General features: G+C 44.2%; 2 protein-coding genes across 4 annotated transcripts in view; both read left to right on the top strand.

Annotated features, from left to right (window-relative positions):
- Positions 1-8,593, top strand: DDX52 (DExD-box helicase 52). Its single transcript, XM_086763308.1, has 15 exons — positions 1-105; positions 285-489; positions 1,095-1,225; positions 1,445-1,630; positions 1,886-2,029; positions 2,658-2,769; positions 3,074-3,146; positions 3,298-3,501; positions 3,860-3,950; positions 4,457-4,579; positions 4,803-4,953; positions 5,326-5,401; positions 6,212-6,283; positions 6,787-6,879; positions 7,393-8,593. Exons 1-15 carry the CDS (start codon positions 19-21, stop codon positions 7,478-7,480), a joined length of 1,836 nt encoding a protein of 611 aa, XP_086619434.1. The 5' UTR covers positions 1-18; the 3' UTR covers positions 7,481-8,593.
- A 1,127-nt stretch (positions 8,594-9,720) lies between these two features.
- The window catches only part of SYNRG (synergin gamma), a 42,881-nt gene continuing 38,019 nt past the window's right edge, over positions 9,721-14,582 (top strand). For all 3 annotated transcript variants that reach the window (XM_086762740.1, XM_086762739.1, XM_086762738.1), the window contains exons 1-2: positions 9,721-9,803; positions 14,350-14,390. In XM_086762740.1, the coding sequence (XP_086618866.1) occupies positions 9,721-9,803; positions 14,350-14,390 (124 nt within the window). The remainder of the gene's footprint in view (positions 9,804-14,349; positions 14,391-14,582) is intronic.

Genomic DNA, 14,582 nt, shown 5'->3' with positions numbered 1-14,582 from the left:
CGTTGGGTAGGAGGCGGCATGGAGGCGCAGGAGCTGTTTCGGCGGTTGGGTGCCGGTGCTCGCTTTGACGTGAGGCGCTTCGGGCAAGATGCGCGGCGATTCGGGGTGCGGTGCCACCGAGGAGAGGCTGGGGCAGGCCCTGTCCCCGTCGCTTGGGCGATGTTGGCCCCCAGGCCCCTTCCCTTCCTCGCGGCAGGACCCCAGGCCTACCCGCGGTAGCGGCTGGGGAGGCGCTGGGCTCTGGCCAGGCCGTCTCACAATTTTCCCTGCTCTCTCCCCCGCAGGTGATAAAGGGGAGCGGCGGCAGCGTCTCCCTGGAGAGCCTCGACTTCTTCGGGTGCAAGGAGCGAGCCCCTCAGGGGCTCGGAGAGAAGGGAAAGGATGGCGAGCAGCAGAAGGATGGAGGGAAAAACGGCGGAGAGGTGGCAGGAAAGAGAAAAAGACCGGCAGAAGGCAGTGAAGGGAAAAGAAAAAAGAAAAAGTGTCGAGGTATTTTATATATAATCCATGTATCTGTGGCAGAGTACCCTGATGAAGTTCATCCACCTTACTCGTTTTGGTTTACTTGAAACCTGCAGGAACTGTCTGTCATTTTACCAGAATAAAAGAGGCTTCTGGGTTCTTTGTCTGGCCTGTGCCAGCGCTGATAGAATAATTGGGCCTGTTGTAACGGGACAAGGGGTGATGGTTTTAAAACAGAGGGAGGAAGATTTAGATTGGATATTGGGAAAAAAACTTTTTACACTGAGGGCAGTTGAACAGTGGCCCAGGTTGCCCAGAGAGGCGGTGGACGCCCCATCCCTGGAAACGTTCCAGGCCAGGTTGGCCAGGGCTCTGAGCAGCCTGATCTGGTTGGAGATGTCCCTGCTCCTGGCAGGGGGGTTGGGCTGGGTGGGCTTTAACGGTCCTTTCCCACCCAAACCATTCTGTGATAAGATGTGGTGTTAGGGCATGGGGATGTGGTTGCCGTCCTTCTGGAGTCTTCGTTGACTTTAGTAAGAATGAGAGAAAAAAGGTTTTATGCTTGTGTTTTTTACCAAATGATTTTTGTCTGCATTTTACTGATGGAAATTTCAAATTTTTGAACGTTCCAGAAGCAGCTTCAATGCCAGAGTTGTCAGAAAGTAATGGAATAAAGTGGATGTCCTCTCTGGAAGCAAAACTTGAAGATGCCAAAGACAAAAAGCCTACTGCAGAAAAACTTGAATGCTTGAGAAGAGAAAAGGTGGGACCAAAAAATTCTAACGTAGCAACAGATTGCTTGTGGGCGTTTAATTTGAAAATTGAGGTTCATTTATGGTCATTTCTCTTGGGAGGAGGGTGACTGAGCGTGGGGAGAATAACCAGAAGATGAGTTTGTTTAGTTTTATGCTGCCAAAGAGAGAAATAAAGAGTTGTGGTTTTGTGGTTTTTTTTTTTTTGTTTTGTTTTGTTTTTTTTTTAGATAAACCGCTTCAGAAATCATCACAAGATTAGTGTTCAAGGGACAGATCTTCCTGACCCGGTTGCCACATTTGATCAACTTCAAAAGGAGTACAAAATCCACCCGAAAATCATGGAGAACATCCAGGCTGCTGGCTTCCAGGTCCCAACACCGATCCAGATGCAGGCTATTCCCGTCATGCTTCATGTGGGTTTTCCTGTACTGCGTTTTATTACAGGGGATATGGCGAAATTTGGAGAGCGGCCTCTCTTTAGGGTCACACAGTGGTTAGTTGCACAGCTCTAGAGATGTATCAGCTGCTTCAGAGTTCAAAACTTAGCCATTACAATATTGTGTATTTGGGGTTAGTTTTTAGCATTCATATTTACGTGAACGTGATTTTCTTCTTTATTTTTCCTTTTTTTCTAGTAAAATATAACACCCTTCTTGTTTTTCTTACAGGGTCGGGAACTTCTAGCTTCAGCTCCTACTGGCTCTGGAAAAACGCTGGCGTTCTGTATTCCTCTCTTAGCACATCTGAAGCAACCCAGGAACAAAGGATTCAGAGCTCTGATCATATCCCCTACCCGAGAACTTGCTAGCCAGGTGTGTGTTGAGGGGAAAGGGGTTGTTGTCGTATTGAAATGCCTCACAGTTTTTATTCTGAATAGGTTAAATAGCAGCTTAGTAAATATTTTTTCTTTATTGTACTCAGATATCAGAAAAAGCTAATTTAAACATTTATTTTAAGTTTTCTGTGAAATAGCGACTTTTCTAGCACCTCAGTCGAATCGATTAGATTGGAGGTTCAGGATTCTTTGATATTTTAAAACTGCCTAATGCTTAGATGCTCTTAATACCTGCCTGCATGTTTGAGGTTGCTACAAGAGATTTATCCGTCCCAAATGCAGAATTCTGATGAAGAAGTTTTGAAGCTGGGTTATGAAACTGAAATAAAAATGACAGCTTTGGGCAGAGTTCCTTTTTTATTCAAGTGGGAGCTTATGGGAGCTCCATCGTTAGAGCCAAAATAGTCTGACCTGGGAGAACTTTCAATTGAGTAGTGCATGTTAGAAAGCTGCGTTTTGATGCCGAGAACACTGGACAGCTTTCTGTTAACACTGAAGTCCGGGTGGTGTTTGAAGCTGTAACTTAGGGATTGTCTGCAGGTTTTCTGGTTAGAAAAGCTAATGAGCTCAGTTTGAAAATTCGCTCTCTGGTGCTGCCTTTTCAGACGCATCGGGAGCTGGTGAAGTTGGCTGAGGGGACGGGCTTCAGGATACATATGATCCACAAGGCAGCTGAAGCGGCAAAGAAGTTTGGGCCCAAGTCTTCTAGGAAATTTGGTAATTGTTTTAACTACTGAAGCGCTTCGGAAAATTTAAAAAACGTCACTGACCTTTCTCTTCTGGCCTGTGTGGTTTTAAAGAGATCAGTTAGTACCACTCAAGACGTGCAATCTGTTGCTCAACACTAAAGCAGTAGCTGGCGTGGAAGAAATAGGATGTGGGGGTGACAGTGGACCCTGTTAAATTGTACCTCTGGTAGATTGGATTGGAACTTGTGTTTCTCGGGGCTCTGTTAGTCTGGTTTATTTTGGGTCTTTTTTAATGTTTTGCCTTTTTTCTTATTTTTTTTTTCTTTCCATAGATATACTAGTTACTACTCCGAACAGACTCATTTATTTGCTGAAACAAGATCCTCCAGCAATAGACTTGACCAGGTACTGAGAGTCTTTATCAGCTCTGGCTTTGCTGCTAGCTTTGCCACTGAAAAGTGGACGCATGCGTAGTCCTTGCATCTGTGATGGTCTGATGGAGCTTTTACCTTCTCCACAAGTGGCTTTTACTGAAAAGAAATCCTCTCTGTTCCAGTGTGGAGTGGCTGGTGGTGGATGAGTCAGACAAACTGTTTGAAGACGGGAAGTTGGGGTTCCGGGATCAGCTGGCCTCCATCTTCCTGGCATGCACATCCCACGTGGTGAGAAGAGCCTTGTTCAGCGCAACCTTTGCGCGTGATGTAGAGGAGTGGTGCAAACTCAACCTGGACAGCGTCGTTCTGGTATCTGTTGGAGCAAGGTAGGCGTGCAGTTGTACTCTGACTTTCTCATGGTTTTTTGCTTTCCTGGGCAAATTATTTGCTTTCTTTGCATCATCAGTCTGCTTGATTGTGTGTCTCTGTTGTTAGTCTTAGTACTGCAGGCTGTCTCCAGAGAAACTTGTGTAGGCATGCAGATCTTTCTCACATATTGGTGCAAGTGTTGTTTTCCTTTACCCATTACTTTGTAATCAAATAAACATCAATCTTAAAAGCATGTACTGGTGAAATAAGTTTGTCGTGCAGTTTTTCTTGTTCACCAGGTAGTATTTTATGGGTTTTAGCGTTTATAAATAAAACTCTAACTGTAGCACGCTTCTGTTGGATTTCTGGTTTCAGAAACTCTGCAGCAGAGACAGTAGAACAAGAGCTGTTGTTTGTTGGATCTGAGACAGGAAAACTAACAGCAATGAGAGAGCTTGTTAAAAAGGTACTTCGGAGAGACTGAGTACGTTCTGCTTGGTACTGCGCTGTGTGCTCTGTCACAGGCTCATAATTTCCTAGGGCAGACTTCTCTGTGATGCATGTTAAACCGTTGTCCAAACTGCTGTACAAGAGGAAGAGTAAGCACCCTGCCTATGAAAACGTTCCCCTTTCTTGGTTATTTATTTGAGTCTTGCTTAGGAGCACTTTATATTAGCAGTCTTTCTAATTTTGCTTGGCAGCCTGAGTGGGTTCTTCACATTGGGTGGAATAAAAATCTGTTCGTTTCTGTGGCTTGAAATGCAGCCTGATGCTTAAATTAGGAACCATTCCATCCAAGACAGCAGCGCTGAACTTGCTTAGTTGTGACTCCCAAAAATTTGGCTTGTCAAAACAAAAAATCCTCTGAGATGGAGAATACTGGGGCTGGTTAAGTCTCATGGTAGCTCGGTGTCTGTAACCAATAATGGTAGGGAAAGGCCTTGGACCTTAGACAAGGTTATTCTTTTGCAGGGTTTTACTCCTCCGGTTCTCGTTTTCGTACAGTCTATTGAGAGGGCTAAAGAGCTGTTCCATGAACTTATTTACGAGGGCATCAACGTGGATGTCATTCATGCAGATAAAACTCAGCAGCAGGTAGGAGGGTACAATTTCTTTTCAATAAACACTTTACAACACTCTTGTGTTTACCTTTCTTTATAATGTAACCTCAGGTAACTGACAGTAAATTACTGCAGGTTTTTGTTTAGAGGTTTAGTTTTATTTGTTAGTGTCACAGCAGCTTTCAGGAAACAAGTTAACATCCTTTCTCAACTTGCTAATTAGACTATTTCCAAGTACTTTTCCTTTCTTTTTCTAGAGAGATAACGTAGTACACAGTTTCAGAGCTGGGAAGATCTGGGTGCTCATCTGCTCAGCCTTACTAGCTCGTGGGATTGACTTCAAAGGAGTGAATATGGTCATTAATTACGATTTGCCAACGAGTGCGGTGGAATACATTCACAGGATAGGTGAGTAATTGTCCTTTTTAAAATTTCCTAGATCTTTAACGTAGATGTTCTTGTGCATGAGCAAAAATCCCGAAACCAGACCTCCTCTGTTGCTGCAGCACTAACTTCTACATCAGTTGAGCCAGTTCTTTACTGAAAGTTGAGCCCAGGTATACTGACTCTTTGTCAGAGTCCTATGAACCTTAAATTAGATGCTTCAGACACACCTGTGCCTTCATTCAATAGGAACAATCTTTGGGGATTAGCTGCTTCATAGTATGCTTAATATACTAACACACATCTGGAGGGGGGGCTGTGAAGAGGAATAGAAGAAAGGGAGATGTTTGAAGTAAAATTTCTAAATTTCTACTCTGCAAAATTTGTGTTTGACAGGTCGTACTGGAAGAGCAGGGCACACGGGAAAAGCAGTCACTTTCTTTACAGAAGATGATAAACCTTTATTACGGAGGTGAGTTGGAAAGATGATGTAGCAAAAATGGGTTTTGTGTTTTGTGTAGTGCTCTGCTGAACCGTGTGGTTGAGTCTGGTACCACACACCTTGTAAGCACAGTATTACCATGCTCTGGGAGCTCCACGCAGCTGTAAAAGGCTTTTGCAAATAGAGAGAGAGAACTCCCTGTTGCGATGGTGGAACTGCAAGGTGGTGCCGCAGTATGGGAAGGGCTGAGAACACTTCAATTTGAAGATTTCTTTTTGAAGCCTTTCACTAATGCAGCAAGCGAGAAAGTAGCATCCTTTCGCTTTTCAGTCACGTTGCTGGTAATGGTGGTGTGATGGATTACTTGGTAGCACCGTTCAGTGAAACTCGGTTATTCTGACTTGAGCCTCGCTAAAGGACAGGTTCAGCAGTCTACAGATAACTATGCTCTTGTTCTGGTTTTCCTGAATCATTTGCAATGTAGAAAGTATGACTGCCTCGTGCTGTACTTTAGGTTTTTAATCCAGTTCTGTAACTTGCTTGTGTCCAAAATTACTTGTTACGATTCTCTGTTTTGGCTTATTGCTTTATCTTCATCTCCTTGAAGACTGTACTCACCTAGAGGTTCAATTTGTTTAAACTGTCCACGTGGAATCATTAGTTTCAGTTAAGCCTTTTGTGTCTTTGTTTCTTCCTTTCTTTTCTGTATTTGTTTCTTGCTTTAAAAAAAATGCAACAAAACAGCCAATTGTTAGGGGTTGCTGTTTTCCACAGAAGCAGCTTGTCTGTTGTCTGAGCACTTACGGTCCGCGTTAATCTCTTCCCTCCTCTCTTTTCCAGTATAGCCAGTGTTATCCAGCGAGCTGGCTGTCCTGTGCCAGACTACATAAAACACTTTCCTAAACTGCAAAGGTATGTTCATTTGAAGAGTTTACCACTTTGTTTCCCATTTTAAAAGCCTGCCTGAGTGGTGCTGGGTGTATAAGGTTACAAAAGATCCAGTTATTTGCAATATAGTTACAGTTTAGCTGCAAAAGGAATTTTAGACAGGGTAGGGGTGGCAGTTTTTTTTAATCAGAAGTGTAAACAAAAAGAATTCTTGATGTACGGTTTTCCTGGGGTCTTTTTTCCTGATGAGCTCCCTGAAATCTGCTTTAGATTTCCTAGTCCCGTACTCATGACTTGGGCTTCTGGTACATGAAAGAAACTCCTTTAGTCTTTTGAGTGACCTTTAGAAAAATTGGTGTAGGGGGATGTATGAACTAATCTTGGAATAAACAACAGTGAAAATATATTCAGACTCATAAATCCCTAACAACCAGTAAAGATGTTCTTTATCTGTTTTATTTTCATTTTGATATTAATTTTTGCCCTTTAAAGTAATTTAATCCTTCTTCGCTAAATGTTGTTCTCAGCAAACAGAAGAAGAAATTCATTAAGAAACCGTTGACAAGAGAATCCATTTGTACTACCCCTCAGTGCTTCTTAAAAAAAGGCAAAAGAAAAATGTAAGTAGATTTTTTTCAAGAGGAGGTAAGAGATGCTGTTTATCCAGAAAAGGCCCAGCAAGCTTCCTCCAAAATAAGCGATGACTTATTTGGATGGACCACCCAGTCGTAGTGATTTTAGTGATGATGAAGTTTTAGCGTCAATATCTGTCTGCTGGAAATTGGATTGATGCCTTGCATGGTGCCATAAAGCCAGACTTCAGAGTAGCTATTGTTTGACAGAACCTATCTGCTTCTGGCAAAGGGGTTGGCTTTGATTTTTAAAGTGTTACTACAAGAAGCAGATCTTAAGCTGTAATGGCTAGAGATCACAGAAGACTGGTGTGTAGCGGTTTGGTATGGTAGAAGTGGTCATAAAAAACATCATTACCCACGCTTCAGAGTGTTGCTACCGAAGGATTTCTGTTCAGTGCTGCTAATGTGATGTAAAATGACTGTGTCACTGCTATAGACTTCATCTTTTTTTTTATATATGATATTCAGGTGTCTTGGTCTCCACTCTGTTTCTTGTAGGAAAACTAAAAAGGAAAATTTTAAGGAAAAAAACAAAGCTAAAGAAGATAAAAATGGCAGTAAATTACAGACTGTTTCAAAAAGCTGAATAGCAACAGACTACTCACAAGCTGGGGCTGACACCCGTGTCCATGCTGAAGAACAGAAGAATGAAGGTAGCGGCAAAGGGGAAGGGAGAAAAATATTTTTTTAAGTTTCCTTCTGGGTGAGGATGGATGTTTACATGCAAGAAAGTCTACTGAAATACCAGTAGAGGATTCCTGAATGCTTCTTGTAGAAGCTGAAGAGCGTGCTCTTGCAGTAAATGCCTTGTGTTTCTGAACAATAGTTCAAAAATAGCCTCTGTTTGTGTTGCTGTTGGACAGTTCTGCGTTACTCCTTGGAAATACTGAGTTCTGTGTTCAGATCATCCCTAATACGTTTGTCGGGCTTCCAGAAGATTCAGAGGCAGAAAACACACAAAGCTTACTGTTAGGCTTGATAAATGCAGCTATCAAAGACTTCCCTGGTCACTTTGAAAACAAACCAAACCTGCTTGTGTTGTATGTGAAAGTAAAGCCTTGCTGCTCCTGCTTTTTTGCTTCTATAAAATAATATTGAAATAACTAATTCTTTACATGTCTCTAAAACTGTTTCATATTTAAGCCTCAAAACAGAATAAGCAAAGTCATAAAAGATTCTAATACAGGTACATGTCTGTCTATACAGCCTTGATGCAACAGGTCTGCAGGCGTTATTCCTTAGCCTGTGACACAAAAAGGCCAAGCTCCTGACGTTTTCCACCTCCTCATCTACTGTCTGTGTTCTCAGTGCAGTGTACTCTCTGCTCTTAGTCCACTGTTCTGTCAGAATTCCAGTAATGCAGGAATGGCTTCTCCTTTGCAATTCTGATCCTTCTTTGAGCGAGTGTTCCTGTACAGGGTTGTCTTCCTGCTCTGCCATACTTAATCCAGTTTGGAAATGGATCCTAGGTCTGTGTGACTCATTTGCAACAGAGCACTGTTACTGGTTCTGAAGTTTTGTGAGAAACTGCTGAAGAGTATCTGCATCCTGTTTTGCTTATTCCTGGGCTAGACTGAAGCTGTGTTTGCAGAATTGCATCTTCTGTTTGGGTTATGTAGGAACCAGTGTCTTCATTTTGACATTATGAACAAATCTGTCTGTGTGTTTTAATAAAAATGCAGTTGTATATTCTGATAAATACCAGTTTGCTGGCTGCAAGATACTGATGACAGACAAGATGTGGAATATGTTTAACAATTTGAGTAAGAAATTACCAATATTCACTTTTAAAGGCACTGCTGATACGTAGAATAGGTGTGCTTATTGCAATAGTGGTAGGGAAAATGGCTTTTGATCATGAGCATCTTTGTCTTGTATAGCACGGTGCTACAGTTCTTTTTTTGAGGGACTTAGTTTTAAAATGAGAGCTTAAATTTCATTTAGCTCTTTCTCTAAGGCTGGGTTTATTTTAACGTGTTTTCTGACACTGATCAGTAGCTGATTTGAGCAGTGGCCTTAATCCCCTATGAAGTGCTGAAAAGCTGTTGCACTGCACACCCTCTTTGCCTGAGGGTAAAGAACAATTCCAGAACTTCATAGAATCACACAGAATTATTGAATAGTTAGGGTGGGAAGGGACTACTAAAACCTACCCAGTCCAACCCCCCTGCCAGGAGCAGGGACATCTCCAGCCACATCAGGTTGCTCAGAGCCCCGGCCAACCTGGCCTTGAACGTTTCCGGGGTTGGGGCGTCCACCACCTCTCTGGGCAACCTGGGCCAGTGCTCCACCATCCTCAGTGTAAAAAATGTCTTCCTTATTTCAAATCTGAATCTACTTCCATGCTTTGTCACGTATTGTAGCAAGCTTTCGCTGACCTTATGGAGAGAGAAGCTGCGTCTGCACAACTGCGTGACTAGTAAGTCATACCGCACCTCATCAGGAGCAGTTATTTTACGATACTGCTGAGGTTTTTGGCTGGTACAATTACCAGGTAATGACATAATATTTCCAGTGCCCTCAGCACAGGCACGGTGAGCTGCAGCCAAGGCTTTGGGTCAGCCCTCCCCGCGTCCTCTTGATGTTTGGGCACTTTTTCACGGGGAAAAAAAAAAAGGTTTCATTTCGAGTGCTTGAAGTTGACTTTATCAAGGTATAACCTCGATTTTAAAAGCGTTTGGAGAGAAGGCCGCGCCCCTCCCTCCATTCAGGCCCGTTCCCGCCGAGCCCGCTCCCGGTGGGGCTGTGGGGCGGGCCGCGGGCGGGCCCGGCCCCGGAAGCCGCCGTCGCTCAGCTGACAGGCGCTGCCGGGGCCGGAGCGGGAAGATGGCGCTGCGGCCGGGAACCGGCGCGGGGGGCGCCGGCGGGGCGGCGGGCGGCGGAGCCGGAGCCGGAGCGGGGGCCGCCAGGTCGGTGGTGGCGGTGGGGCCCGGAGGGGGAGCGGGGGTTGGGGGGGGGGGGGGGCCTGCGGAGGGGACGGGAGGAAGAGGAAGACAGATGGGCGGGTGTGGGGGCAGAGGTGGGGGGAGCTGGTGGGCGATAAAGGGGCAGAGATGAGGGGGAGACTCGTGGGGTGGGGGCTCGGGGTACAGGTGGGATGTGGGGTCAGGGCCCGGGCGATGTGTGGAGGGGTCCCAGGCAGGTTGTGGGGGGCCTGGGTGGGGTATGTAGGGTCCTGGATGGGCTGTAGGGGACCTAGACAGGGTGTGGGGGGGTCCCAGGTGGAGTATGTAGGGTGCTGGATGGGGTGTGGGGGTCCCAGGCAGGGTGTGAGGGATGCAGCCGTGGTGGCTTTGCATTTTGCTGGGTTTTATTTGCCTTTTGGGAGCCCACCTCATCACCTAGCTCGTCTGGGCTTGGGCAGTTGTAGCCCACTTGCTATCAGGTTCTGCAGCTGCAATCTCAAATAGTGGGGGAAAGGGATTTTGGGGATTTCCGCAGCCCTGCTTGGGTGCCGGCCGTGTCAGCAGCGATAAATGTTGTTTATCGCTACCAGGCAGGTTTGCGGCTGCTGCGGGACGGAGCCTCTGCTCGCCTGCGGTTGCTGAGGGGGTTTGTTTTCCCCTCCGTCCCACAAAGGGCGCTTCAGCAACGACAGAGGACTGAGGAGTGGTGTCAGGCTAAAGAAACAGCTGTAGATGAGATGTGTTAACATGCCATTGTGCTTTTGAAAAGGCTAAGAAGCTGTATTTCACTAGCTTTGAAGACTCAGTAATTTTTTTTTTTAACCTAGGCCATTGCATGCTGTTTATCTGTTGTCCTACTTCTAGGGAGGCTGGGTAAATTTTGCATTTGACAAAGGGAATTTAAGTTCATTGAATTGTCTTGGATATGTGGAGCCTACAGTTTTGTTGGCGTTTTTGGGAGCGTGAGGAGGGTAGGTCTGCACCGAGATGACCTTCACCTGCAAGGCGTGAGTTTGGGGATGTCCCTGTCAGCTGTCTGAGCCGGGTCGCTGCTCTCCGTTGGGAGAAGGCGTCCCAGGGGCTCTGGGATACGTGGGAGGAGAAAAGCCGAAGCGTATTGCCTGCCTGTGCGTGCCGCGGAAGGGATGAGAGGCTGTCTTTGTGTTTCTCCATGAATATAAATCTGAACAGTTCTTTGCAAGGGCTGGATAAACTATCTAACCTCTTAGAGCAATGCTGCCTGCTCAGCAGTTTAATGGGAAAGTAACAAAAATGTCATCAGTGGACTGGAGGTTGGAAAAATAAAAGGATTTGAAAATCATTGTTTTCCATTGTTAGTATTTTGGTTTCTTTGAGAATGAAGTCTGGAGGTAGAGGAAAAGTTATGTTCTCTGTCTGTGTGGGTTCTTTGCCTTGTTTTACTGGAATGTTTGTGGATTTTTGCCACTCAGAAATACTATGACGGTCTATGTTGTGTTGGTAGAGTTGTACTATTGGAAATCAAAGGGTGTTTCAAAATCCACTGGTAGGTAGGAAAATGTTATGCGTCCTCTGGAGCTTTTATAGCGAAGTATGAGTCCAGAGAAGGAGTTGCTTCTCCCCGCGCTCCTGAGTTTTGACTGAAGCTGTTGGTTGGCTTGTTTGGGTTTTTTTGAAGCTCTGTATTTAAAATACTTATCTGGTAGAAATTTACATATTTATATTACTATTTTAAGAGTTCTGTTGTAGGATAATTCCTTCATTTTCCTGATATGTATTTTATTTTGTGCAGCATATCACACATAGTACACTTTCTTACTGTGTTACCCAAAGTATTACGGCTAGTTGCGTGAACCTAGGTGGTGAAATGCTTCTGCTGTTGAGAAGAACAGAAAAGTCTGCAGGTGCATTTAAATCCGTTGTGGAAATAAAAAGCAGTAAAAAAAAACTATATTAAAATAACGTGCTTAAAAGTAGTCAACAAATCTATATATTTTAAACATCTGGGGTCATAAAGGTTTCCATTGTCTAGAAGGTGTGTTTGGTCAGTTTAGAGCGAACAGCTGGCTGGAAATACTCTTTTAGCCCTCGTGTAGTATATTGGTCCTTACAGATTGCTTAATTTATCATGCCCTTTTTCAAACAAACAAACAAACAAAACTTCTAATTTTATCTGTTTATTCTTAATTCTTCTGTCAGTGTTGTTGTTTTGACATAACTGGACTTGAAATGTTTTCTTTAAAAGAAAGCTACTTCTGGCATTGCTCCTATCACTACATGTTTTATCAAGTTTAATGATTTTTCTGAAGCGCTTCAGTTAATCTCACCAATGCCTGTGCCTTAACTTGCTTTCTCAGCAGTGAGAATCAGCTGCTTTAAGTAGACGTGTGTGTGCATTTCTTTTGCATCTCCCGAAGGCAGTTCAGAAACAAAGTTCCTGCTGCTTGACTAAATAAGTTGCTGGGGTTTATGGACGTGCCTGCGTGGCTGGCGTTGGCAGTTGCACAGCTGAATCTTGGAGCGAGGTCTGGGGCAAATCCAAGCCGCACGTAGAGTGCTGCGCTGCAGGAGCTGGCTTTGCTACTGTTAACTAGCTCTTCTTCCACTGCCCTCTAATTACCTGCAGGTTTTGCTGTTGATTGGTTTTTTTTGTTGGCTTGGTTTTTTTTCAACAGAGATTTATAAATAAGTCAGGAGTTCTGTAGAAAAGGATAAATATTTAATAGTCTGGCCTTTATCTGCTTCTAACAAGCAGTGGTACTTGTTCAGTTTACACTATATTTGCTGATTTGGAAGAATTCTTGTTGACTAAATTTACCAACAGGAATGGAAAATGTGAAGCTACGAACACTCTTCCATATTGTGAGCTTTTCAGAAATAACACTTAATATTTCATAATTCTGATGAAACTGAGAATGGTGCCTTTTTATGGCAGAAATTCTACCTGTCTGAAATTACACACGTTTTAAGAGGGTGTATTGCTGAGGAGCGCTCTGTGCTGACAGCCTTGGGGGCGAAAAAAAAAAAAATTTCCACAGGTGAAACCAAATGCAGGTAAAATCCAGTTAATTCACTGGGCTTCAGCTTCCTTCTGTGATTCTCAGCCACCTGTTTGTCTTCGTGATGTTAATATTTGTGTGCTAAGAAGTGGATTGAAAATGCCCAGATTGAACACCAGTCAGTTGAGCGGAGCCTGGTCGCAGTGTGAACTGAACCCAGTCCAGAGAAGCCCAGCACTTGTTCTGAGATGAGGTAGCGTGCATCTGTGCAGTGCTTCAAAGAGAGAAACCAAAAATTGTGGTGATTGAGGATGGCCTTACTGGAAAGCATCAGTGTGTGTTAGTTGGAGAAGGAGAAATTAGTACGTAGGCGTCAGGGTAAATGGAAAAGCTTCAGTATTGAGAAGATTCTGGGTTAGAGGATGAAATTAAGAGTAATATGGGTTATCCTGGTGACCATGGAACCCGCTGTCTGTTTAGTGGGGAAGTGCAATTTGCGTTTCGATAAATGCGTAATTTAAATTCCTTATTTTACCTTTGTACTCACATTACATAGCTCTCATATTTATAAACCAAGTTGCCTTTCAGAACTTCCTGCAGGTCTTGCAAAATGGTCCGCCATCGTTTGTGACAGCATTTCTTCCTTTACTCTTAGGCGGTTTCTTTTACATCCACCCCCATGCTGAGGAGTATTGAATATCTATAAGTGTGTTTCTCTTTCATGGCATTTTGAGGTAATAGCTGCTGGGACACTGAGTGAGGTACTTGCTCGGTAAATTACTGCTGACGTGGGTTTCTGAGAGTTGCTTGCAAACGAGACTTTTAAATGAGGTCCTTTTTTGCAGTTTGGCAGCACAGCACGTGCTTCTCTCTGGAAGTGAGGGCTAGCAATTCCCATTATTTCAGTTGAAATTTTAACGGTTCCTCCAGGTGCACTTGGCCCCTGATAGCTGAATGAGTATTTTTTCCAAGGAGCCGTTTTTCTTGCAATTAGGTGTAACTGAGAAAACAGAAACCCCGTTATTTTGTGGTACGTAGTGTTTCAACGTGGGGGAGAATGCAGAAGTGGTGGGGTTTCGTGGATAGTTTATTTCTCTGCAGAAAACTGTTACTAAGCAGCTGAGAACTGTTGTCTGGTGCAGTTAATGGTCCTGCTGAATCACATACTTCCAGCAGGAGATGCTTATTCATTCTGCGGCGCTTGAAGGCCTAGCCTACGCTAACAAACTGACCCGTTCCCAAACTGCGTAGGTGCCGAAACTCTCTTGTGGGTGATGTCGATGCGTCAAAGACGTTTCAGTGCTGCTGTGGAGGATAAGATCTCTTTCCTCCTAGCTGTGCAACCTGTGACAAGGCTGGCGGTGCTGCTGGGACTCTCTGGTGCTTTGGGGGGGTCCCTGGCGTGGGTGGGGTTGGGTTCTGTGGGACCTGCAGGAGCAAATGAATACGCTTACCAGAAGGTGGGGGGCTTTGGGTGGTGGTGCTGATGTGCAAGTCGAGGTAGCTTTTTCGATCATTTATATTTGCACTAAAGTGATGGACTTTCCTGTACCCTTGTTTTCCTCCCACAGCTTCATGTTTCCTGTCGCGGGTGGTTTAGGTCCCCCTCAAGGTATGTAGCAACCTAACATTTTGAGCGCAAAATTCTTTGCTTTCTTTAGATAGACTAAGCAACTTAAAATAGTTCTGCACTGATTCTTGGAAGTGTGATTAGTAATTGAACTCCGTAGCTGTTTTTCCCCTCAAATTAGATATTGGTAAGCTGACTCCCACAACGTTATTTTTATAAAACTTTCTATGCAAT

Source organism: Chlamydotis macqueenii, chromosome 19 (assembly GCF_036417535.1).
Source record: "Chlamydotis macqueenii isolate bChlMac1 chromosome 19, bChlMac1.mat, whole genome shotgun sequence".
NCBI classification, from domain to species: Eukaryota; Metazoa; Chordata; class Aves; order Otidiformes; family Otididae; genus Chlamydotis; species Chlamydotis macqueenii.
Note: the sequence above shows the minus strand (reverse complement) of the source record. Positions and strands in the feature narration are given on the sequence as shown.